Source organism: Tachypleus tridentatus, chromosome 9 (genome assembly GCF_004210375.1).
Source record: "Tachypleus tridentatus isolate NWPU-2018 chromosome 9, ASM421037v1, whole genome shotgun sequence".
Taxonomy (NCBI): Eukaryota; Metazoa; Arthropoda; class Merostomata; order Xiphosura; family Limulidae; genus Tachypleus; species Tachypleus tridentatus.
Genome location: NC_134833.1, coordinates 27,746,614 through 27,772,340, shown reverse-complemented (window position 1 = coordinate 27,772,340; position 25,727 = coordinate 27,746,614). Strand labels below are relative to the sequence as shown.

The 25,727-nt window shown below is 35.8% G+C and overlaps 1 protein-coding gene across 5 annotated transcripts in view; it reads right to left on the bottom strand.

Moving 5' to 3' along the window:
- The window catches only part of LOC143224925 (caskin-2-like), a 261,429-nt gene that overhangs the window by 71,165 nt on the left and 164,537 nt on the right, over positions 1-25,727 (bottom strand). For all 5 annotated transcript variants that reach the window (XR_013013515.1, XM_076453402.1, XM_076453405.1 and 2 more), the window contains one exon: positions 1,257-1,351. Coding sequence is in view for 4 of the 5 variants with exons in the window: in XM_076453402.1 (XP_076309517.1) it covers positions 1,257-1,351 (95 nt within the window). In the remaining variant the exon portion in view is untranslated. The remainder of the gene's footprint in view (positions 1-1,256; positions 1,352-25,727) is intronic.

The following is a 25,727-nucleotide window of genomic DNA, read 5'->3' as shown; positions in this document are numbered from 1 at the left end:
TATTATCTGTACACTAGCTCGGCGTGAAGATGGGTGGTGTGTTATCTATACAAGTCGGCGTGGAGTTGGGTGGTTTGTTATCTGTACAAGTGGACGTGGAGGTGGGTAGTTTGTTATCTGTACAAGTAGACGTGAAGGTGGGTGGTTTGTTATCTGTACAAGTAGACGTGGAGGTGGGTGGTTTGTTATCTGTACAAGTAGACGTGGAGGTGGGTGGTTTGTTATCTGTACAAGTCGACGTGGAGGTGAGTGGTTTGTTATCTGTACAAGTCGACGTGGAGGTGGGTGGTTTAATATCTGTACAAATAGACGTGGAGATGGGTGGGGTAGTAAGTTATCTGTACAAGTAGAAATGGAAATGGGTGGTTATTTATATACACGCCACCACAAACATGGAAATGAGACAATGAACATAGATTTACCCGAGATATTACAAACTAATCATACGTCTTGGAGACGATACGATAAAGTGGTTTTAATGTATTTAGTTTCACACTATCTAGTTTGGAAGAGTAATTTTCCTTCAAATGATTATCTGATCTGTTTTTTACGGGTATCACGCAAAGCGATACCAAAAAGCACTTTCTACGCATCTCAGGTTCAGTTTACTTTTATGTTCGACCCGTTATAAATTTCTGGTTAGAAAGAACAAGAAAAGAAGGAAAAGTAATTGTACCATAAGCCGCCATCTATCCAATTTAACAACGTTCGAAAGCACATGGCTTCGATAAAGAACTCTTATAATTTTCAACCACTTGACACCTAACCAGGAAGCCTACGAGGTCAAACATTAGGAAACTATTAACCTTTGTTCCCTTCTGTCGGTCATTATCAAAATTAATGCTTGGGAAACAAAATATTACACAATAATCATTAAAACATTTCCGAGGTACGTGCATTAAGTCATGACCATAAGGCATTGAAGATACGTAACTAGTATCGTGGCAGGTTGCAGACAGTTAAACAGTCTAACATGGTGCATAAGATAATAAGTAATTAAATTCCAGCAGAGACAAATTCCTTTGCATTGCTTATAAGAATTCTAAATGGAGGAAACTAGTTTGTTGACTCCAGGGATCCAGTGTCCCCTGTGTAGTCTTAAGGAATCTTGCTGTTTGCCTTTATTTTATTTCTCTGTCGTTAAAAGTAACCAGCTATTGCACCAGACTGGTGCACGGACAAATTGCAGTGAGTATGAAGAGTTTAATATATAATTCACGAACTAATCAATTCAAGTGTTAAGGAAACAGCCTTACCGTTACGAGGTCGCCCTCCTTAAGGGGTAGGCACTCGGAGTCTGTCGGATCGTTGTAATCTTTTATAGCTCGTGCTTCGACAGCGCTAACGATCTCTGTGGAAGGAAATAATTTAAAAAAAAACACGCTTTATTTAAGTTTTCAATGTATTGTTAACATAAGCGTTTTTTTTTCCTATATGTCATTAATTTATGATTTTTTCCAAATGAAAAAAAAAGAACAAGAAAACTGTAACTGAATTTTCTTTAGAAATAGTACGTTAGAACTGAATTACAAATCCCATGTTTTAACTGAAAATGACGTTTCCTTAGCAATAGTACGTTAGAACTGAATTACAAATCCCATGTTTCAACTGAAAATGACGTTTCCTTAGAAATAGTACGTTAGAACTGAATTACAAATCCCATGTTTTAATTGCAAATGACGTTTCCTTAGAAATAGTACGTTAGAACTGAATTACAAATCCCATGTTTCAACTGAAAATGACGTTTCCTTAGAAATAGTACGTTAGAACTGAATTACAAATCCCATGTTTCAACTGAAAATGACGTTTCCTTAGAAATAGTACGTTAGAACTGAATTACAAATCCCATGTTTTAATTGCAAATGACGTTTCCTTAGAAATAGTACGTTAGAACTGAATTACAAATCCCATGTTTCAACTGAAAATGACGTTTCCTTAGAAATAGTACGTTAGAACTGAATTACAAATCCCATGTTTCAACTGAAAATGACGTTTCCTTAAAAATATTACCTTTTGTAGATGTCACGGCTGGAAATGTTTTGACAATGATATCACAAATACAATATATTTAAAGCTTCAAGAGACAGAATGAGATAGTACTTATCCATATACAACCAAATTACATATCTGAGTTGCTACATCACCCAACAGGTTGGACTAAATACCGCCCAATAGGCTGTATTATATATATCACTCAACAAACTTGATTACATATCATCTAACCGTCTGGATTAAACACTATCTTAATCCGTCAACGAACAATGCTTTTAGTGCCACCAATACAAGGAATCATATAAGGTTCTCAGTAAAAGCACAGTTTTCAGAGAAGTTCTTATAGCAAACAGACCTCAGCCCTCAGATGACGAAGACAAAAAACTGTATACATGTATGTGTGTAAAATAGATCTCACTAAACGATGTGCCACCCACAAAACAGTGACAAAAGGATAGACGTGTAACCATTAAACTTTACGTTCTTGATACGTCTTTACACAAAACTTGTTACACGTAAACATTTAACGATACGAGTTGTTGGTTTGAAAATAACCTCTTGTCACAATCCTTCTCAACTCTGGTACATAACAATGTACAAAGCAGAGATTCCTGAAGTGTATAAATGGGTTAAAATGTAAAATGACCATTGAACAAAATTTTCCTTTTATGTATAACTTATAATTTGCTATAGTACAAGATTGCAGTGTTGTATAGACCCGAATTCAAGGAGAGCTGATAATTTGACGTCAAATGAACAAAACGTTTTACCATCATAGTTGCTATTGCACACAAAAATATCGTGTTCGAAAGAAATATATGTGGTACAGTATCGTGGTATGATCAGATAACAAGTGTAGGGCATAGCATTGTGGTTGAGAACCAGACTGAAGGTATAACATTAATCATTACCACAAAGATTTGGTATTCCAATATGGATCAGAATCATGATATAACATGAGTTATGTAAAGTTGAAATCTATTTTTTCTTAAACAGATCATGAACAAGTCGATGGATCAAAGTGACGAGACATTGTACAATAATTCAATACAAGACAAGCACTCTTCTTCTGATCTGAGTAGCTGGCTCATTATCCAATGTTCACTCTGCGACCATTCTGTGCATCCCATCATAATGTATGTGTTTGGTGCGCGTGCTTAAATTTAAGACTAAATTATCTTTAACACTGGAGAAGCAAGATGCATATAACAGACCCAGCTGATGGGTTATTTATTATACACGAAATGTAAAAAAAACATTAAACTTATTTATTTCAATTATACTAGGAAAAGGAATTAGATATATTAAAAATTAAGCAGTAAACACGTGTTGTCTTACACTTCGCAAACCGGCTTGCGTTTCGTATCTGTACTGTAGTTAACAGTTATTTTTACTGCTATCTCGGGTTTGAATTTCTTAATAACAACGTTAGCAATTTCATAAACTAAAAACTGTCGAGGAAAGAAAGTATTTAAAATAACGCACATGCCCACGTAACTACCCATTCTCAAACCTTGTAAGTAATATATATCTATAAAAGAAACAGAAGATAAGTATGTCGTTAACGCTTTCACTTTGGCCACGTGCCATATTCCATTCTTTGTTATTAAACTGATGGTAATTTTTAGAGATGGGGAAGTGTGGAAAAATAGCTCATCCATGGACAAAGGCAATATTTGAATAGTTCATCAGAAGCGTCTGTATATCATAACTCGATTCCAGGGCACGTGCTACTCGACCAATACGTAGCAAAGAGAGTTTTCGACCTAAAAGACCATAGAAGCTCCGCCCTGTATTCAATAAGTTTACGAAAGAAAGAAATGCTTTTGATGGAATAAAACGAACTATAATGTTGGGAGCAGAACGAACAGATAAAGGATGAGGGGGGGGCAAAGTTTCACAGAAAATAAATAAAACAGAACAGCGACCAGAAAGGTACAAAAAACAACCAGAAAAAATGGATAACCCACAAGTACAAAAATTCCTAAAGGAAGAAAAAACAACAACAAGAAACATGAAAGAAATTGTTTGTTTTAGAGCAAAGCCACATTAAACCTACTGTTGTCTGAAACGACAGAAGTGTTAATGAACAGCAAAATATCACAGGAACATATAGGACTAAGATAAAATGAGCTAATAGAATAACAAGTGATAAGGCCCGACATGGCCAGGTGGGTTAAGGCGTTCGACTCGTAATCCGAGGGTCGCGGGTTCGAATCCCGGTCGCACCAAACATGCTCGCCCTTTCAGCTGTGTGGTGAGTGGTGAGGATTAGCTGCCTTCCCTCTAGTCTTACACTGTAAACTTAGGGACAGCTAGCGCAGATAGCCCTCGTGTAGCTTTGCGAGAAATTCAAAACCAAAAAGAACCAAGTGATAAAGCAAAAAACATGGTAACATCAGGATATGACGAGTAACACTTGTGTGAGGAGAAGGTAGGTGGAGCCACATTAACTTAACCAAAATAAAAACTTCTCATTTTACACAATTTATCAACTCTACGTTAATTTAAAAACAACTATGATTCAAGCGTAGTTATCATGTCCATCCTACACGATGATGTGGAATCCACTCACAACATTAAGTTAAATACTTAAAACAAAACGAAGGATTTATAATTAGAACGCAGCAATTTGTTCTTAACGGAAATAACTTTTTGTAGATGGACACGTATAATGAATCCAAGCATTAAAACAAACAATATCGTTCTCGCAAGGGACCACGCTCTCAATTAGCTCTTATTCAATAATTACCACGCGTTACAAAACGACGACTTTATAACTTGTCAATTAGAACGCATTTATGTTGCTTTTCTCATATTTATCTGTAATATACTGTCAGCTATTGTATAAATTTCCTTCATAAAGGATTCTTGAAACGTTGAAGATGCAAGTTCTAGTTGTTATGAATTGTACATGTACTTGCATACAAACATGCGTTGCATGATAAAATTTGCTTAAAATAGAATAAACTAAATTTTAAGTTGCTTGAGCACCAACAAGGTAAAATTTCAAACGTTATATGATTTTCTGTGCACAAAAATATAGTAATAAAACCATTCTCAATACAAAAAGTTATAATAAAACAATAAAAATATAAACAGCTATAAGCAGTAAAAACTTAACTTGGTTTCAGAATTCGCCGACTCAATAAATATATAATACAAAACCATTTGCGTGAAAATAACCACTGTACTGGTTAGTTGAAAAGCTGTGATGTTTACTGTAGCCGGTTAGTAGGATCGTAGCAGTGACGTGTTTCAACGCAGTCAGACAAAACAAACGTTAAACTTAGGGGTAGTTAGTTGGTGTGGTTATGAGCATTGCTACATTGTCTACAACAATCGCCTCGCAACAATTGCAAGTTGTAAAAACCTGGTGGAATTTTTATTTCGAGGGTGGGTGTAGATTAGTGGCTTGTAAGAGTTTCGCGTTTAAATCCAATTTCAAGAAATAGCAGCGTGATTTTTTTTAAATATTAAATAACTTCAGTCATTTGTTTAATGAATTTAATCATACGATATGAAAAATACCTTTGCTTACCTGGTGTCAGACTACAAACAAGTCATGGTCGTCCGGTAAAACTACCAGAAACATCATGAAAATATAATATTATTACTGCTGTGTTTTTTCTTCCCACATGTCACACACTACAAATTTCACAGATGCGTTTATTTTTTTAAACAAACGGCGGTCGAAGCACAAAAACAGTTCGCCGTCCCTCTTCGCAGCGCTCTGTCACTTATGATGGAGAAGACAGAAGACGAACCGCGAGAAACAGTCAAGCGCGAGCATTCTTGGCCGAGTGCCAAAAGATGAAATGTGTATCATTTTTATAGCGGAGCTGAAAGTGACAAATTCCGTTGATCAGAACAAGATGATCGAACTGTTTGATGCCTAATACGATTTCATGTACCGAATTTCACCCAAGGAGTAAGAGCGGGAAAGAGTAGGTTTTTAGTTTTACTACTGTCCGTTATTATATATCAAGTTAAAAGTGCTATCTGCCATTACTGTTTAATCGACTGCGCAGACTCCTTTATGAAGTAAAATAAGTTAAGTGCTTTTAAGGTTTTCCGTGTTTCAAATTTTTGCTGGCATACTTCCTTAAATAATTTATCATTTAACCTCTTACTGGCAGAAAACTGCAGTCGTTTATGTCTGCAACTACCAATATGAGGATCATATAAATATCCTCAACGAATCCTTTCCTTATTTCTAGCTGCCATATGAATACCCTAACTAATTTTGATTTTTAATTTGTCTCGCGTTTCATACAAAATAAAATTAAACATTTTTTTATTCTTTTGTTCTGCAAGTGATACACGAAAAGCAAACAATCGCTGATGCAATATGAATCCCCTAAATAAAAATAAATACCAAAAAATAATAAAGATTTTTAATGGCTTCCGACTATCAATAATTATATTTATTTTCATGCAAAATAATTTATTTTTATTTTTATCTTACATTAAATTCTGGCCCGGGATGGCCAGGTGGGTTAAGGTGTTCCACTCGTAATCTGAGGGTTGCGGATTTGAATCCCTGTCGCACCAAACATACTCGCCCTTTCAGCCGTGGGGGCGTTATAATGTTACGGTCAATTGTTGGTAAAAGAGTAGCCCAAGAGTTGGGGGTGGGTGATGACTAGCCGTCTTCCCTCTAGTCTTACACTGCTAAATTAGGGACGGTTAGCGCAGATAGTCCTTGAGTAGCTTTGTGCGAAACTCAAAATAAACAAACATTCAATTCTGAACGCCTAGTATCTTCTTCCTTTGTATCTCTTACATCCCAATATCTTTTATTCCATATTTTCACTACTTCACAACTTACTGATTGTTGACCTACTAATTTTTTGTAAATAGTGGTGTATATAAAACTATTAATTATTATTTCATAACTATGCATTTTTCTGCTATTTTTTAATAATTTAAAGGCCTAGATACATTACTTATTTCATATTTTATCTTATACATAAAATTAAGCAACAATTATTTATTGATTTTATATTAATTTTACGGAACAACTGTTGACAAGAATATTGATAGTTTAGGCCTAGAACTGTTCGCACAGTTCTTTATTTATAGAAGCAATAAAAGTTTTAAATCGTTTTCAGAAGAGTATCTCCAAACAATATTATCATATATTAAATGAGGGTATACAAAACTGTAATGCAACATAATCAAATTCACTAAGTAATGTAAGCTCCTATGTTGGTATTTAGTTTCGCTCAAAGAACATAGCTTACTCTCATCGGAAGTTAATACTAAGTGTATTTAACAACATGGATTCTTCGTAAGCAGAATAAAACACTATTTACTAACTTATTAGCCTAGAATAACATAGCACGTTATGGTCCAATGTTGTTTGTCTGCTTAATGTGTGGTAAAAAAAAAAAGTACTTTTACTCGACCAATTAAAAACAAAGCATCTCGTGTCTTAGACTTCACACGCGCACATGGCTGTCAGCTTGTGATAAATTACTGTATTAGCACTGGCTATCCAGCTGTCATTATTTCATCATTTCAATCCTGAAAGTGCATGTAGAAAAAAAAAAAAACACCAAAAATTATAGATCTATCTATCCTGCTTTTTGCACAAGTCATTGCTCACGAGGCCTTTCGTTTAATACTAGAACTCACAGAAAATCAATAGGAAAGTACCTCTAAAAATGCTATTATGTACACACTACAAACTCAGTATTGTGGCTAAATGGATAATGATTTTCTTCCTGGTGTCATATTAGTGAGTGGGTAATTCTTTCTCATGTGACATTAATAGTTAGATGCTGTTATATTTGTTCATATATTTTACTTTAAGTGAAGGAGTAGTATATTTAGTAGATTATTTTCTTTCTTTTGGATTTTTCACACTGGTAACTGTGTAGATTATTTTCTTTCTTTTGGATTTTTCACACTGGTAACTGTGTAGATTATTTTCTTTCTTTTGGATTTTTCACACTGGTAACTGTGTAGATTATTTTCTTTCTTTTGGATTTTTCACACTGGTAACTGTGTAGATTATTTTCTTTCTTTTGGATTTTTCACACTGGTAACTGTGTAGATTATTTTCTTTCTTTTGGATTTTGGTAACTGTGTAGATTATTTTCTTTCTTTTGGATTTTTCACACTGGTAACTGTGTAGATTATTTTCTTTCTTTCGGATTTTTCACACTGGTAACTGTGTAGATTATTTTCTTTCTTTTGGATTTTTCACACTGGTAACTGTGTAGATTATTTTCTTTCTTTTGGATTTTTCACACTGGTAACTGTGTAGATTATTTTCTTTCTTTTGGATTTTTCACACTGGTTACTGTGTAGATTATTTTCTTTCTTTTGGATTTTTCACACTGGTAACTGTGTAGATTATTTTATTTCTTTTGGATTTTTCACACTGGTAACTGTGTAGATTATTTTCTTTCTTTTGGATTTTTCACACTGGTAACTGTGTAGATTATTTTATTTCTTTTGGATTTTTCACACTGGTAACTGTGTAGATTATTTTCTTCCTTTTGGATTTTTCACACTGGTAACTGTGTAGATTATTTTCTTTCTTTTGGATTTTTCACACTGGTAACTGTGTAGATTATTTTCTTTCTTTTGGATTTTTCACACTGGTAACTGTGTAGATTATTTTCTTTCTTTGGATTTTTCACACTGGTAACTGTGTAGATTATTTTCTTTCTTTGGATTTTTCACACTGGTAACTGTGTAGATTATTTTCTTTCTTGAAGTAATTTTTCTTCTTTTCCTGGGGTGTATGCTTCGCTTGTTTGTAGTTAAGCACAAAGCTACACAATGGGCTATCTGCGTTCTGCCCACCACGGGTACTGAAATTCGGTTTGTAGTGTTGTAAGTCCACAGACATGCCGCTGTGCCACTAAGGGACGGGGTGTTTATCTTTTGTTCGTGTCACGTGGTTAAAAAAGAGTCCAAGTAATTTCTTTAAGTCACACGATGGGACAAGTAACAGCTACTATTGTTTTATATCTAACATAACTAGTTGAGACAAAACAAACCAGGGCTTGCTGGTTAAAAATTAAATATTGCTTTTATTTTCTATTCAACGAGGTGGTTATCTGTTGGTCTCAACGTAATACGACCAGTGATATTTACATTTTGGTTGCACATTATTTATTCTCCTTTACTGCACAGTCACCAAAGGATTTATTGAATTCTTTGTCTCTTTTACGTGACTAAACATTTAACAGACACATTTTGGTCATTATGACACATTAACATTAAGAATGGTAATTATTCGTATATACAATGCTCAGATAAAAGTACTTATATACACACATCCACAACAACGCTCAACTACAAGTATCTAAACATACATTCATAAAGGAGCGAACCCTGAATGTTATTACAGAACGTGATATATATCTCTAGCCTTAAAACAACAACTACTACTTTACGAGTCATGTTCTAAACTAGGTAACGACAGGTGTCAGGTACGATATGTCTCAGCTCTTGTTACAAAATATCCGACAATCTATAAAACTAGATCGCTATGATCTAACCTTTCGAGTCAGTGTTTACGTAATTTACAGATGAGAACCCTCAATACTTTGGTTCCTTATCCAATATATAGTTAGCAGACAAGACCAGTAACATCTACAGTAAAATACTGTAGTCTGAGTTATCAAGAATATCTTACTAGTTAATGGTAGGGAGACAGCCAAGCCTTTTAGCTCAGTTGGTAGAGCAATCGTCTGGCACGTGATAAGTCTCAGGCTCGAGTCCGAGGGAACAAATTATACCGTGAAAGAAACACCACATATACGCCCAGAACGGGGCCATCTCACGACCCCAAAGTTAGGGCCAAGGATGGGGAAGAATGTGTTAGTTTAAGTAGCCTTACCCCTTGTATTTCCACAATAGGTTTCGGCACCAATGTTCGTCATAACTCCACACGAGTGCTCGTTATCTCTTGCGCAATCATCCTAAATAATGCACAACTTAAGCATGGCGCACGACCTCCCCGACCTTTGTCTAAAGCATTTGAATTATGCTTTAGATTAAAATACAACATTTATTTCAAATTGCAATTGTTTATGAGTTATATGGGGGGAAGGGGCAATAATACCCCATCATGGAGTTCGTTTTATCCAACCTTATAAGTAAAACGGCCACCAACTACAAGTGCATTTCACAATGTCTATAAAAATATCTGTCTAACCTGTTTTTTTAAAACAAGAAATGACATTTACAATTAAACAAGGTTCAATTTAAGACCTTTTGCTCATCTCAATAAAACAGGTTTCAATTAAAACGTTTTTCATGCCAATGATCTTAACTGGAGAATACTGGATTTAAAGTTAAGGTGGCCGTCTTACCCACTTCCGGTATCAAATTCTTACGCATTAAGTAAATTGTTATCCCTCCTCTCTACTACTTATGATGCCTATGACATGTTAGTACCTTGCACACTGACAATATATCTGTCTAGTGTGTGTCTGTATATAATGATGCTCACTGGGTTCCCTGTGCACCATACTGAATAAAGTGTCATACGTTCAAGTCCACTTCAGATACTTTTTGTAAGAAAAGCGTTACGATATTAAAGTTGCCAGATTTCACTAGAAGGTCATTAATCTTGGAGATTGAAAAACTGATGATGAAACTCGTGACGAAAAACTGTACGTTTATTTCGCTGGTGAGAATAGTGTGTTGGTACTTCGAGCGAACGGCCACCTATCGTTACGTCCTCTATATTGTTTTGTACAGATGTTTGTTTCAAGCACAAAGCTACACAAGTAGACTAACTAACTACCTGCCCTCTACCTCACCAGGGTTATCGAAACGCGATTTGTGTCGTTGCAAGCCTGAATATTTACTATCGATCCACTGGAGGGCTGTTTTTAATTGAGAAAAAAATACCTCAACCAATGTATTAGCGCTTGTCTTTGAAAGTAAAAACAGGTTAAAATGTTTGTAGCTGATTAACTCCTCTCTATACTTTACCCAAACGAGTACTTTTTCTTTAAGTTCATAAAATTTCTTTCTGCCTACCGTAAGACTAATTACAAGTAACATGGGTACAGTGGGCTAAAAAAAAAAACACGTTAATCGAACGTTTAAAAGTTACTTTTTTCGTGGAAAAACGTATCATTAGACACAATTTTATAAGCCTCATTAACCAAATCTTTAACCAAACTAATTTTCACTAAATGCATAGTGGGCAGAAGGAGCAGACGATAATGAAAAATCGGGTTTCAGTGAAGCCTTAACTTAAAACTATGTAGATTAACCAAATAAAGTAGCCGCTAAATGACATATTGAATCACGCCTACGTACACTTGAGAATTTACCCACGTTCTTATTAAAACTTAATGTTTTGGTGTTTGTTACTCACTCTAAAACTCATTTCCAAGTTCCTATAATCCACGCTCTCTTCAGTATTTAATGTTTTGCTAACATGGTGATGTATCCAAACCTGTGAGATAATAGATTTATTCACGTCCGACGTTTTTATCTCTTCTAACAATGAGACACGATGACGTATAAAATTTGCGTTATAATTACTATCTCACAAACAGCTGCCTTAAAATTTCATATTGTTCTTAAGTTAAACTGGTACCTCTTAAAAGGAAGTTAACATTTCACTGTTTGTTACACATGTTTAAAACTTCCTTTAATCTGAAATTAACATGATGTTTCTAAAGAATTTGACAGAAAATTATCGTAGCCACTGTACTTCTATAAAACAGTTGTTGTCAATGTCAATTATCGTAGCCACTGTACTTCTATAAAACAGTTGTTGTCAATGTCAATTATCGTAGCCACTGTACTTCTATAAAACAGTTGTTGTCAATGTCAATTATCGTAGCCACTGTACTTCTATAAAACAGTTGTTGTCAATGTCAATTATCGTAGCCACTGTACTTCTATAAAACAGTTGTTGTCAATGTCAATTATCGTAGCCACTGTACTTCTATAAAACAGTTGTTGTCAATGTCAATTATCGTAGCCACTGTACTTCTATAAAACAGTTGTTGTCAATAAAAGATCCCATCTCATACTTAGCTTATCAACTTAGTTGTCAATAGTTTAACCTGTAAACGCGGAGAACGTTTGCTGTGATATACTATTATTTACATCAGAAATTTAAAAACGTAACTTAGTATAATAAGTGTAATAAGGAGAAGCAAAATTAGCTTAGCTGCACGTACACCAAATTTCAAATTCAACACGTAAAAAATATTTATACGGAAACTGTATTCAACAGAACTTTCATTACTGGAATATTGTTAATAGTTAATTAACAAAGAAACAATTCTTGCAAGGACTCAAAAGGTCATAATTTGCTTAACACTTTCAAACACATTGTTTTCTTTTAGTTCCTTTATCTATCAGATAATAATTGTTTATTTAACAATATTCATCTTTTAAAATTATTTAATAAGTTTGTTGTTAACGCTACACTTCCAGATCACTTTGTTTCTAATTCAAACATCGTTTAAATTATAATTCCAATACATTTCTCTCGTTCAGTGATTTATTTTAATAAATGTCTGATTTTGCTATGTATAATCAGTATATTGTATAATGCAACTGAGAACTTGAATGCCTTTATTCTGAAGTCACTCGTATGAAACTATATAAAGGAAGACAATGATAATACAACTGTGAGTTGTCACTATAACAAATATTTCTGTCTTATAAAGATATACTTCATAATCTTCCAACTGCTTCACTGAAAACAAAACCAGAACCACTATTATCTGAGTTCCAGCTCTATGTTGATACGCAAACTGTCGAAGACATCATAGGATTTTGGTGAATCAGTTCGAACGTGTTAAAAATCGAATAAAAACGTTGATAGGATATATAAAGCTTTGTTCAAGACGACTCTACATAAATTTAACATCTGTATAAGATTTTCGTAGCGCAAAAAACCCGGTCCAGTCGTCAACGGTTCGCTTCCGGTAAACCACGAAACCAAAATAGACTAAGAAAGAAAATGGGTTAGCGTAGAAGGCTGCGGATTGAATAGTCCAGGATTCGAGACGTGACAACGCTTTACGGAGTCAGCACGATCAGCTGTGAACAATCTATAAGAGTGACAGTCAATTATGTTATTCTTCTAGATCAATTTCTCTCGACAGCGAGCGCTACTGGTTAGCTACATTCGTTTTGGTGGTTTTTGATTGTTTGTTTTTATTGCAGTTAAACAACTGTCTGTCTGTTGTCTATTTACTCAGGGAACCGAACCCCGGGAGTTTAGGACTGTAAGGTCGTAAACGTGCAGTTGACCCACCAAGAAGGCCGTTCTTGTTCCCAGTAGTTCAGAAATAGGGAAAGATATGCTTCAATTGTAAGGTCTCTTTGACATGGGTCTCCCGCTGGTAGAGCGGTGAGTCTTCGGATTTACAACGCTAAAATCAGGGGTTCGATTCCCCTCGATAGACTCACAGACAGCCCAATGTGGCTTTGCTATAAGGAAACACACACACTCTTGACATAGCTATGTGTCAGTTTGAAAATTTCAGTTCTACAAGTAGGATAAAAAACAAAACCAACAAACCTTAAACATTGAATTACCCATAAATCGCTCCGTAAGTGAAAAGAAACTGAATGAAACCACTTTTTAGTACATATAAGATGCGCTAGGAGGATCCCCAGCTGCAACTGGTGGAATTATCTGAAATAATGATCAGACTTTGATTTTTGTTATACAACTCGTAAAGTGTTAGTGACCCTGCAACCAACAATTAAATCATGGACCTACAAGTAATTTTGTGCATAAATAGTTTGGAAAAGCGAGCTTTAAAAAGTCGATGGATCCATTTCGCAATATCAGGATCTGGTAGCAACGTTCTCTTATCACTCTTAGACCTCCAAACCCCTCTCGCTGTCTTCCAAAAGATTTATTGTGATTCGAAGTGATAGAGAGAACTCACGACAGAGTGGAGCAGCGAGCGACTTAGTGGTCAACCAAGTTAATTACTTGGACACGTGTATACGAGAGATGTTTTCAGACCACTGTCTGGCAGTTATTCCGGAAATCTCTACATCAGGGCAACCCAATCTTCCATGCAGTGACGTGTCCCACTTAGTTAAGAGTAATGGGAGAGCGTGCATGAAAGGGCACTTGGCCGGAGACGGACGCCAGATGACTCACGCCGGGTATGGACAGAAGACAAAGGATGGGGAAACGATCACAAGAGAAGAAGAGTCAGTCACTTTGTGACTCTTTCTCACACTTCACAACACGTTCAATCTCTGCTTTTAGGTACACAGAGAATAAACAATAGTTTGTCATTGATTATTCTTCGAGCAACTTAAAAGTGCTCAAACAGATGTTGACTAAAGGACACCTAGTTCAAAAGCGCTCAACAGATGGACACATTTAGAAAGACAGAGATAAGCAGGAAGGAACAGATAAACAAACAATTAAAACTATACAATAATGCAGAGGTAATCGCACAGAAATGAATAAACAAACACGTAATATAGCTAGTATGTTTGTTTATTTTTTGAATTTCACGCAAAGCTACTTGAGAGCTATCTGCGCTAGCCGTCCCTAATTTTGCAGTGTAAGACTAAAGAGAAGGCAGCTAGTCATCACTACCAATCGCCAACTCTTGGGCTACTCTTTTAACAACGAGTAATGGGATTGACAGTCACATATAATTCCCCCACGGCTGAAAGGGCGAGCATGTTTGGTGTGACGGGGATTCAAACACGCGATCCTTAGATTACGAGTCGAGTGCCTTAACCACCTGGTCGTGCCAGGCCCGTAGAGCTAGTAAACCAAACAGACAGATTCACAGTTTATTAAACAGAAAGACAGACAAATACAGATGTATAACAAATGCAGGTAATGAAGCAAAACTGCATAAGCAGAAAATGACAATTATACAAATAATCAACTAAAACACACACACACAATGATCAGGTAGCTTTGATAAGCAAATAGTCTGCTACGTCCAGTAACACCCCCCATTATATCAAACAGCATCCTGACACAACTTATAAACCATCCTTGACATCAAACAACATTCTGATACAACTAACAAACCATCCTTGATATCAAACAGCATCCTGACACAACTAACAAACCATCCTTCACATCAAACAACATTCTGATACAACTAACAAACCATCCTTGACATCAAACAGCATCCTGACACAACTAACAAACCATCCTTGACATCAAACAACATCCTGACACAACTAACAAACCATCCTTGACATCAAACAACATTCTGACACAACTAACAAACCATCCTTGACATCAAACAGCATCCTGACACAACTAACAAACCATCCTTGACATCAAACAACATTCTGACACAACTAACAAACCATCCTTGACATCAAACAACATTCTGATACAATTTACGTTACTTCCTGAACACGTTAGAGCCGAGCCACTACACATGGAAAAAGTTAAATAAAAACCCATATTTTATGATGAAACGGAGAAATCAGATGAAAAATAAACTATTCTCAAGAGGGTTCCGAGATAATAAAATATACAGTAACACCGCCGTGCCAATAGCATCATGCACTTTCTAGACGTTTATACTTTGAAGACAACAAACAGGGTTGTAAAATTAGTGAAAGCTCATTTGTACAATACATAGGAACGCCTCACAATCGGATCTTGTTATTCCACAACTGTTGGTTGGACTAGAGAAGTAACAGTTGAAACTTCAAAAATATGGTCAACATTCTTTAGTTGTAATAACAATAACTTTAATTTTAGTTACTTGTTGTGTTCTTGATCTGGTAACACTGTCGTTACTTCTTGTGTTCTTGATCTGGTAATACTGTCGTAGTAGTTACTTCTTGTGTTCTTGATCTGGTAATATTGTCGTACTAGTTACTTGTTGTGTTTAGGTGTTCTTGATCTGGTAATACTGTCGTACTAGTTACTTGTTGTGTTAAGGTGTTCTTGATCTGGTAATACTGTCGTACTAGTTACTTGTTGTGTTAAGGTGTTCTTGATCTGGTAATACTGTCGTACTAGTTACTTGTTGTGTTAAGGTGTTCTTGATCTGGTAATACTGTCGTACTAGTTACTTGTTGTGTTAAGGTGTTATTGATCTGGTAATACTGTCGTACTAGTTACTTGTTGTGTTAAGGTGTTCTTGATCTGGTAATACTGTCGTACTAGTTACTTGTTGTGTTAAGGTGTTCTTGATCTGGTAATACTGTCGTAGTAGTTAGTTACTTGTAATATTGTGTTTAAGGTGTTCTTGATCTGGTAATACTGTCGTACTAGTTACTTGTTGTGTTCTTGATCTGGTAATACTGTCGTACTAGTTACTTGTTGTGTTCTTGATCTGGTAATACTGTCTTACTAGTTACTTGTTGTGTTAAGGTGTTCTTGATCTGGTAATACTGTCTTACTAGTTACTTGTTGTGTTAAGGTGTTCTTGATCTGGTAATATTGTCTTACTAGTTACTTGTTGTGTTAAGGTGTTCTTGATCTGGTAATATTGTCTTACTAGTTACTTGTTGTGTTAAGGTGTTCTTGATCTGGTAATATTGTCTTACTAGTTACTTGTTGTGTTAAGGTGTTCTTGATCTGGTAATATTGTCTTACTAGTTACTTGTTGTGTTAAGGTGTTCTTGATCTGGTAATACTGTCGTACCAGCAGAAAACCGTTCAAGCATGTGACGTCAAAACACACAAAATCTGCGAGTGGCTAAAATGATAGAAATTACAACCTATTGATTGAGCGCACCATCGGAACTTACAGGCAGTAGAACAAATATGAATTTTCAAGGGAGTGGGTGGGTGGCACCTTATTTAATATGTTGGCACAACCACCTTCTCGGATAATTACATACAAATCTCTATCCACCCTTCAAACGGGCACTCACTTCACCACCAGGTGAGACATTGTGGGAACGTGTCCAACCCCAGTTCTGCTGCTTAAGTCAAAATCAGTTCTCTTTAATTAACTCCTCAAGCCCGTTTGTTCCAAACACTAAGAACATTGAATTCTGCATCTACTAAGCCTGAAATCGAATGAAGAATAATGTCAACTTTATAATGGAAGTTAAGCTAGAGAGAGAAATGGGTACAAATTATCTGATATTTCACTTCCCATCACATTCAACATGATGTCAGTTGAAAACACGTGATTATTCCACATTTCTACTATTAACTTACAGTAATTAGCAACCAGAAGAGTAAATAGACCTAGAAAAATAAGAAGGAATATTCGTTGAAAGGGGAGCATTTGTCTCTGCTGTAAACATTTAATGGCGACTATTTGACATTTGGTCTTATGTTGTACTTGTTTGTTTTTATCTTGTGAAACTGAAATCTGTTCCACTCGCCCAAAGTCAATAAAATGAACACATGAGTTACAGGACTTTGCATTGTCGTCAATATCCAATCTTCCAAAAGCTACTTGCTACAAATGCGTTAAGTGGGGCACAAAGTTCTGTAAAATCGTCTGAAGAAATGACACTTTTAACTTCTCAAGAAACATTACTATTCACAGGCAGTCGTTTACTCAATTCAAAGTGTCTACCCCAAGCTGTTACAACGGACCTAATTATAATGTTCATCATAAACAGATACATTAATTCTGGCGGGAATTGAACTAATTATTAACGAGACACGTGCACCCTAGCTTCGAATTATAGGCAAGTAAAGCGGTTACTACTGCTGCACCCTTACATTAATAAATAAATCTGGAGGCGTATCGATACACAACATAGTTTCGAACTTTGCTATATTCCAGGCGTAAATAACGAGGTTTCCACTTTTGCTGAATTTAGAAATCCATTTTATTCCGTAATATTATCTTTCCTGCTATAATAGCATCTTCCCTCTAGCGGTTCTAGCTTCTGCTGTAATGCCATCTTCCTCTTGCGGTTCTAGCCTCTGCTGTAATACCATCTTCCCTCCAGAGGTTCTAGCCTCTGCTGTAATACCATCTTCCCTCTAGAGGTTCTAGTCTCTGTTGTAATACCATCTTCCCTCTAGAGGTTCTAGTCTCTGTTGTAATATCATCTTCCTTCTAGAGGTTCTAGCCTCTGGTGTAATACCATCTTCCCTCTAGAGGTTCTAGTCTCTGTTGTAATACCATCTTTCCTCCAAAGGTTCTAGCCTCTGCTGTAATACCATCTTCCCTCTAGAGGTTCTAGTCTCTGTTGTAATACCATGTTTCCTCCAAAGGTTCTAGCCTCTGCTGTAATACCATCTTCCCTCTAGAGGTTCTAGTCTCTGTTGTAATACCATCTTTCCTCCAAAGGTTCTAGCCTCTGCTGTAATACCATCTTCCCTCTAGAGGTTCTAGTCTCTGTTGTAATACTATCTTCCCTCCAAAGGTTCTAGCCTCTGCTGTAATACCATCTTCCCTCTAGAGGTTCTAGTCTCTGTTGTAATACTATCTTTCCTCCAGAAGCTCTTAAGTACTGCTATAAGGAAATCAATTTCACCACGATGATTTAACTTTAAGAAACACTGCTGCGCAGAAATTAATTTTCGTTAGTAGTAATGACATTTTAATCTAATCGGAGGCAACAAGAGCTGTCCCAAGCACGAGAAGTTACATGTTACTATTTACCACATAAGAGATATTACAGTTTGTACTTCTTTATCTTCACTGCTACTTGTACTGTTCTAACGTTTGAATTACGACACCATGAGTTCAAACGTAATACTGATATCTAATATATAAACATATATAGTTAGATAACAATTAATTATCTGCAGCCATATACACATTAGATAATAAAATCTCGTAGAATACCGATAACAATTAATGCTATACAGTATTGTTCACATTAGACAACAAGATTTACTGGGATCTAGTATACAGACAACAATTAATGCTATACAGTATTGTTCACATTAAATAAGAGGTTTTACTGGGATCTAGTACACATATAACAATTAATTCTATACAGTATTGTTCACATTAGATAACATGTTTACCTGGGATCTAGTACACAGACAACAATTAATTCTATACAGTATTGTTCACATTAGATAATAAAATTTTACTGGGATTTAGTGCACAGACAAAAATTAATGCTATACAATGAACAATAGTTCACATTAGAAAACAAATTTTACTAAAATCTAACCTACGGACAACAATCAGTTCTGTTCATCAGACAACTGTATTGTGATGTGTAAAATAGCTATGTTCAAGTGTTTTTTTTATTATTAAAAAATAGCATGTGATTAAAACGAATCTATAGAAAGAAACAATCTTTGCTAGAGTGGTCCACATACATTTGATACTAAAGTTATTCCATATAATGTTTATTAATAACAAAAGGAAAATCTCGAGTATTATTTGTTTGATAACGTACCAAACTTCCTATCCTCACGAACCGTACGTGGTTCAGTGGTTCGTGGGTCTAGTCTGTGAATCGAGGTTTCACGGTTTGCGTCCTGTTGTTTTAAAATTGAGCTACTCGCAATGAGGATGCAGGTGCGTTATAATAGTGATGGTAAAGTACAACGATTTGATTATTCTGTTTGTTTGATTTTGAACTTCGCGCAAAGCTACATGTAGGCTATTTACACTAGCCGACCCTAATTTAGCAGTGTAAAACTAGAGGGCAGGTGGTTAGGGCACTCGAATCGTAATCCAAGGGTCGCGGGTTCGAATTTCCATCACACAAAACATGCGCGCCCTTTTAGCCGTGGGGGCGTTATAATGTGACGGCCAATCCCACTATTCGTTGGTAAAAGAGTAGCCCAAGAGTTGGCGGTGGGTGGTGATGACTAGCTGCCTCCCCTCTCGTCTTACACTGCTAAATTAGGGACGGTTAGAGCAGATAGCCCTCGTGTAGCTTTGCGCGAATTTCAAAAACAAATAAATAAACAGAAACAAAACGGTAAATGTTTCCGTATTTAATATAAAATAACCCTCCTATGCTCTATCGTTTGCGTTATCACTCAAGATAAAAATGAACATACAATCTGTTGATGCAAAAAGCAAACATCCCTTTACGGTTTGAACCTAAACCAATGTCTGGCTTGAACATGTACTATCTTCGAACAGAACGACACAAGAAAAAGCCGTCAGAATTTTATGTTGTGGCCTCTTCCAATCAAAATAATAAAACGAGATACGTTCTTTGGTATAGCATCACGAGCTTATTTAACACTTGAAATTGGAACATGAGCACATGTACTCCACGGCATCATAATCCAATCTCGGAAAGAGGGAGGAATTCCAAAAGACTCAAGATCCTTCTAACGAGGCTTTTTTTTTACAAGAAATGTAATAAAAATCGATGACCAAATGTTTGTCTTCATGACAAAAGAATAGAGTGACTTTAAGATAATTTATCTTTAGGGCATTCTAAAGTCCCCTATTTATTAATATATTCTTTAGATAAGAAGGTTTTATTTTTGTTTTCAGCACGCGGAACACAGAAGTGTTTAGCAAGCCAGGCAGGTGGCCTAGCAACACTGACGCTTCAGCGTTTGGATGTGGTAACCATAACGACATTCAGCTCTGAACTTCGATAGTGGGAACACAACCCTCCTCTTTAGTTAAATATGCATACATATGATATGGTAACATCCGGTTGCGGAACTACAGCTTAAGATTTGGAACCCTAGCCGGCCAGGCTCCTGCGTTAACGTTTGTTTGATATGAACGATGACGAAATAACATTGTCGTGTCGTTATTTTCCATACTGAATAATAAAGCTTTTTCACACCGAGTAACGAGATAGCAGAACGGTATCTTCTTTTGAAAGTTTTTTTTTTTTCTAATGTCATTTTCAAACGAGTTGCGCTGTTGATTCACGATAAACTGTATAACCGTGAAACAATCTCAGTTTCTATGAAGAGAGTCTAAAAATTTTGAAAAAAAATCATACAACAGTTTCTCGTGATGACGAGAAACCCACTTGAAGTAAATATATCTCAGTGCAACTAGTATGGGTATTAACGCTCTATTCTGTTCGCTGCTTTATTAGTAAATGTGTTAATACCCATACCAGCCGTCCTGAGATCTATTCATACAATAGTTTGTGCACACACTTTGGAACAGGGATGATCAACCTCTTGGACCGGTTTCGTACTTACACTATAGTATAGGGACGAAACCATATGATAAAGAACATTCAGTTTGTTTGGGCTGTACGTGCTCTGCTCACCATAGGTATCGAAACCCAGTTTCTAGCTTAGTAAGTCGACAAATATATCGCTGTGCCACTGAGGGAAAGAACGTTCAGAATACTAGCTTAATTTAAACTTTAATTTTTAGTTGACCCCATTGGCATAGCGGTAAGTCTGCGAACTTACCCTGCTACAAATCTACTACATCGTACCATTGTAGCTTTGTGCTTGACTACAAACGAAACAAATACAATTCTTACCTCCCACATTCTGTACAATATAGGAGAATTATACATCTGAAGAAAGGTTTCAGAACCTTCATAAGACTGACTTGCTCGGTCAAAGTTTCGTTTCATGTTTTCGTTTTGTCAGTTTGGACAAAATGAATACGACTGAAACAAACTTAAAAAAAAGGCCCGCAAAGATATTTTGTTTTTACAAAACAAATAAAAGTGTTTCGTAGCTTTTGATTTTTTCCAAACAATATCACATGAGGAAGTTCAGATCGAGCAAAATCTCAACCTTATCTGTTTCACAAAAAACATATCTTGGTTTTAAAACTACGAATATGAATGGAATCTTTAATTTTTCAGTTTCAAACATCACAAAATCTTCGAATTTTACATATTAGATATCTCAACGATCTTTGGCTGTAGCAATTGCGGATAATCCCTGCTTTAACCATTCTGTGGATTTAGATTAACCCTTTAGAGGCCAAGTAATCCGGTAATTTCTCAACAAACCCTTAGGACAAAAAGATGTTCCAGTCGTTTCTCCCCAACCAGAATTTTCTAGAATACACCCACCATCAAGAGACAACAAATACACGTATGGTTTAAAACTACAAACTTACCAATTTGATAAACAACATGAATTAAGTACCACGTCATAACACAAAGTACATTCATTAACAGTGTGGTATATATATATAACACAAAGTACATTCATTAACAGTTTGGTATATGTATAACACAAAGTACATTCATTAACAGTTTGGTATATGTATAACACAAAGTACATTCATTAACAGTGTGGTATATATATAACACAAAGTATATATATATAACACAAAGTACATTCATTAACAATTTGGTATATGTATAACACAAAGTACATTCATTAACAGTTTGGTATTTAACACAAAGTACATTCATTAACAGTTTGGTATATATAGATACACATACACGATTATATTCTGAAGTATTTTTTTGTTGTATTTTTCCTATCAAGGATTGATATTGAAAACGTGGTTTGGTATTAAACACAAAGCATGGTTTACAGCCTGACAGCGATCTGGTATAGAAGATGACGTAGTGAATGACCAGGATCTGTTATTGAAAACACCCATCACAGCTTGGTAAGCAATAAACACAAAACGACAGAGAACTAACGAGTGTTGGTGCTCCAGGTCAAATGTCATCCACGCAGAAAACAATTTAAGTGTGGAACAACTAACTTTTAGACCAAGCTGTAAGTCAATCTGACCAAGGTCACACAATTATCAGATAGTAAGACAATGTTAACATTGTCACACAAACATCAAGTAGTAAGACAATGTTAACATGGTCACACAAATATCTAGTAAGACAATGTTAACATGGTCACACAAACATTAAGTAGTAAGACAATGTTAACATGGTCACACAAATATCAAGTAGTAAGACAATGTTAACATGGTCACACAAACATTAAGTAGTAAGACAATGTTAACATGGTCACACAAACATCAAGTAGTAAGTCAGCTTCATCAAAAATAGATTTGTGTTAAATTTGTGTCACATTAGATGTGTTAAATAATTCAGAGCCAACACGTAAACAGTAGATTAAATCAAACTAAATATGAAAATTCTTAATACAATAAGGTTGTAAAATTATACGGAGAATTAGGAAAAACGTTTTTTTTCCTAATGCGAAGTTGCCTTTCTTGTCATTAGTTCATGAAATAAATACGAAAATGGAAAAAACAGCATGTATAGTGCAGTGCCATATTCTCCAACCTTCAACAATATTCACTGGATCATTTAGTAATGCCTGACACGTGCCCTTTGTCTATTTCAGTCTACATTCGGTAACTCCATACGTTATCTTTCTGATCCCTTAAGTGGATTTTATTTTCTAACCCTCAGGGGTTTTCCCGCCTAACAGAAAGTACCACTTGTAAAAATACACTTTAGGCTTCCCTGAAACCCGCCACGTCGCAAACATAAAATAAATAAAACGTGGTTTGATACGTCACTGTACTTGAGAAGTCATTCTTTTAATAAAAATAGTGTGATGGTTCAACTCAACACACATGTCATCAAAAATTTAGTTACATTTTACAAACTTATTTCGGACACTTTGAATAATAATATTACACAGTGACCGACTGTGTGAGACTTGTAGGCATATATTACCATCTATACTTTATTTTACGTCTTTCATACATTGCACTTTCTGCATACACTATACATTTCAACAGACAGTACCTTATTTACAAACAGTGTATTTTCTACACACACCACCCTTTGGCTCCGCGAGGAAAGTTTAGAATGTTAATATTTTTTTCCTAAAACTATAAAATTGGATCAGAATACGTTGTACAAAAATGTAAAATATATCTTTAGAATAACACGTTTATCGCGTATTAGACCTTTTAATATTTTATACCGCCTAACGCCAGACGATTTTCTTTAGCTCAGGGAAAGTTTTCGAGTGTGTGTTTTTCGTATAGCAAAGCCACAAAGGGCTATCTGCTCAGCCCACCGAGGGGAATCGAACCCCTGATTTTAGCGTTGTAAATCCGGAGACGTACCTCTGTACCAGCGGGGTACCGGAAGTTCTCGAAGTGAAAGTGTTAATACAATTAACTTCGTCAGTGCACTCGCTGATTACCAGTAGGCACCTTCTCAAGATCGTCAATGGAGATGCAAGATAGCCTTGTAATTTTCGTACGAAGCATCGGTCAACCCATGGTAGTGATGTTAACTGTCTTTTAAAAGCCAGATCTGGATTAGCGGATAAATATCGAACAAAAATCAACATGATGTCATAGCTGAAACTTGTCCAAATTTGAAATGTTGTGATGCAATTAAACGCAGTAACAATTGCTTCAATTTCAAAGTATATTTATATGAATTATAATTATATTTACGACAATTATAATTGATAATTGTTAGGTTAGGTTAGATTCGTTGTAGTTTAATTAGACAAACTTGGTACCAATGAGCTCCATGACGTCATGTTTCAATTTGTTTCATTTTGTTTGCTTGTTTTTTTTTTAATTTCGCGCAAAGCTACACGACGGCTATTTGCGCTAGCCGTCCCTAATTTAGCACAGTAAGACTAGAGGGAAGACAGCTATTCATTACCACCCACTGCCAACTCTTGGGCTACTCTTTTACCAACGAATGGTGGGATTGACCGTCACATTAGAACGCCCCACGGCTGAAAGGGCGAGCATTTTTGGTGCGACCGGAATTCGAACCGGGACCCTCGGATACGAGTCGAACGCCTTAACCCACCTGGACATGTTTTATTTCGTTCGAGATTCAGACACACGTCAGATCTGGCTTAATATTTTGTTATTTGGCTTTAAAATTTCTATTAAAAAACAAAAAATTTGTAAAAATAATAGGTCACCATTTTCCTTTGAAAAAATATATTATTCTAGCGGCATAGCCATTTTTCCACAAATCTTTATTTCGGACTTCGTTATGACAACACTGACCTTAGGTCAGCATGTCATTGTATGATAATAAAACTCAAGTGCTTGAACAAGTTTTCATTAATAAGTTATTTTGTGTCCGTGAAAATGCTTTTGAAGTGCCAAAGATATAAGATATAATTAATAATTAGCTTTCACCCTTATAATGGATAAGTGGCTGAATGTCAATAATAAATCTGAGTAAAAATCTTCCTAGGTCTAATATGAATTCATCGGCGTTATCGTCGTGTACAAACACTTTAACGCAGGATGATGTAAGAAGTACTGAAACAAAAAAGAATAGAAAGTATGATGAAAGTTTTATTGAATATGGTTTTACATGGACAGGTAAGGAAGATGGACATAGTGGGTTGTATGTTAAACAGTGTTGACTGACAGTAGTTTTCATCCAGCAAAGTTAAAACGGCATCTAGAAACCAAACACTCCCAATTAAAAAATCCAACTTCCGAGTATTTAAAAAAAAAAAGTGTTTGCAGTTGAATGCGAGGAAAGCTACATTTTCTTTCGTTTGTTCATCAGGACAACAAAGGTGTTCTTATTGCTTCATGTCATGTTAGTTACCGTATTGGAAAAGCAGATGAAGCCCATACAATTGCAGAAGATTTGATAAAACCATGCGCAAAATATTAGGTAGAGTGCACAACTGATGAGAAATTTCTTAACAACATTAACTCTGTGCCATTTTCTGACAGTTCGGTTTCTCGAAAAATCAAGGACATGTCAGCAAATTGCTTAACGGAGTTAATAAGGCGAGTAAAACGGAGTCTAACATTTTGCTTCAGATGGATGAATCAACAGGTGTCGCAGGTTATGCGATGTTGTTTGTGTTTGTTCGCTATATTCACAAAGCTGGTTTTGAAGAAGTCAAGCTAATTTGCAAGCCTTTTGCCTACTCAAACAACAGGCGAAGAAATATTTAAACTGATCGATATATTTATGGAATAACATGAGATCCAATGGCAACTTTG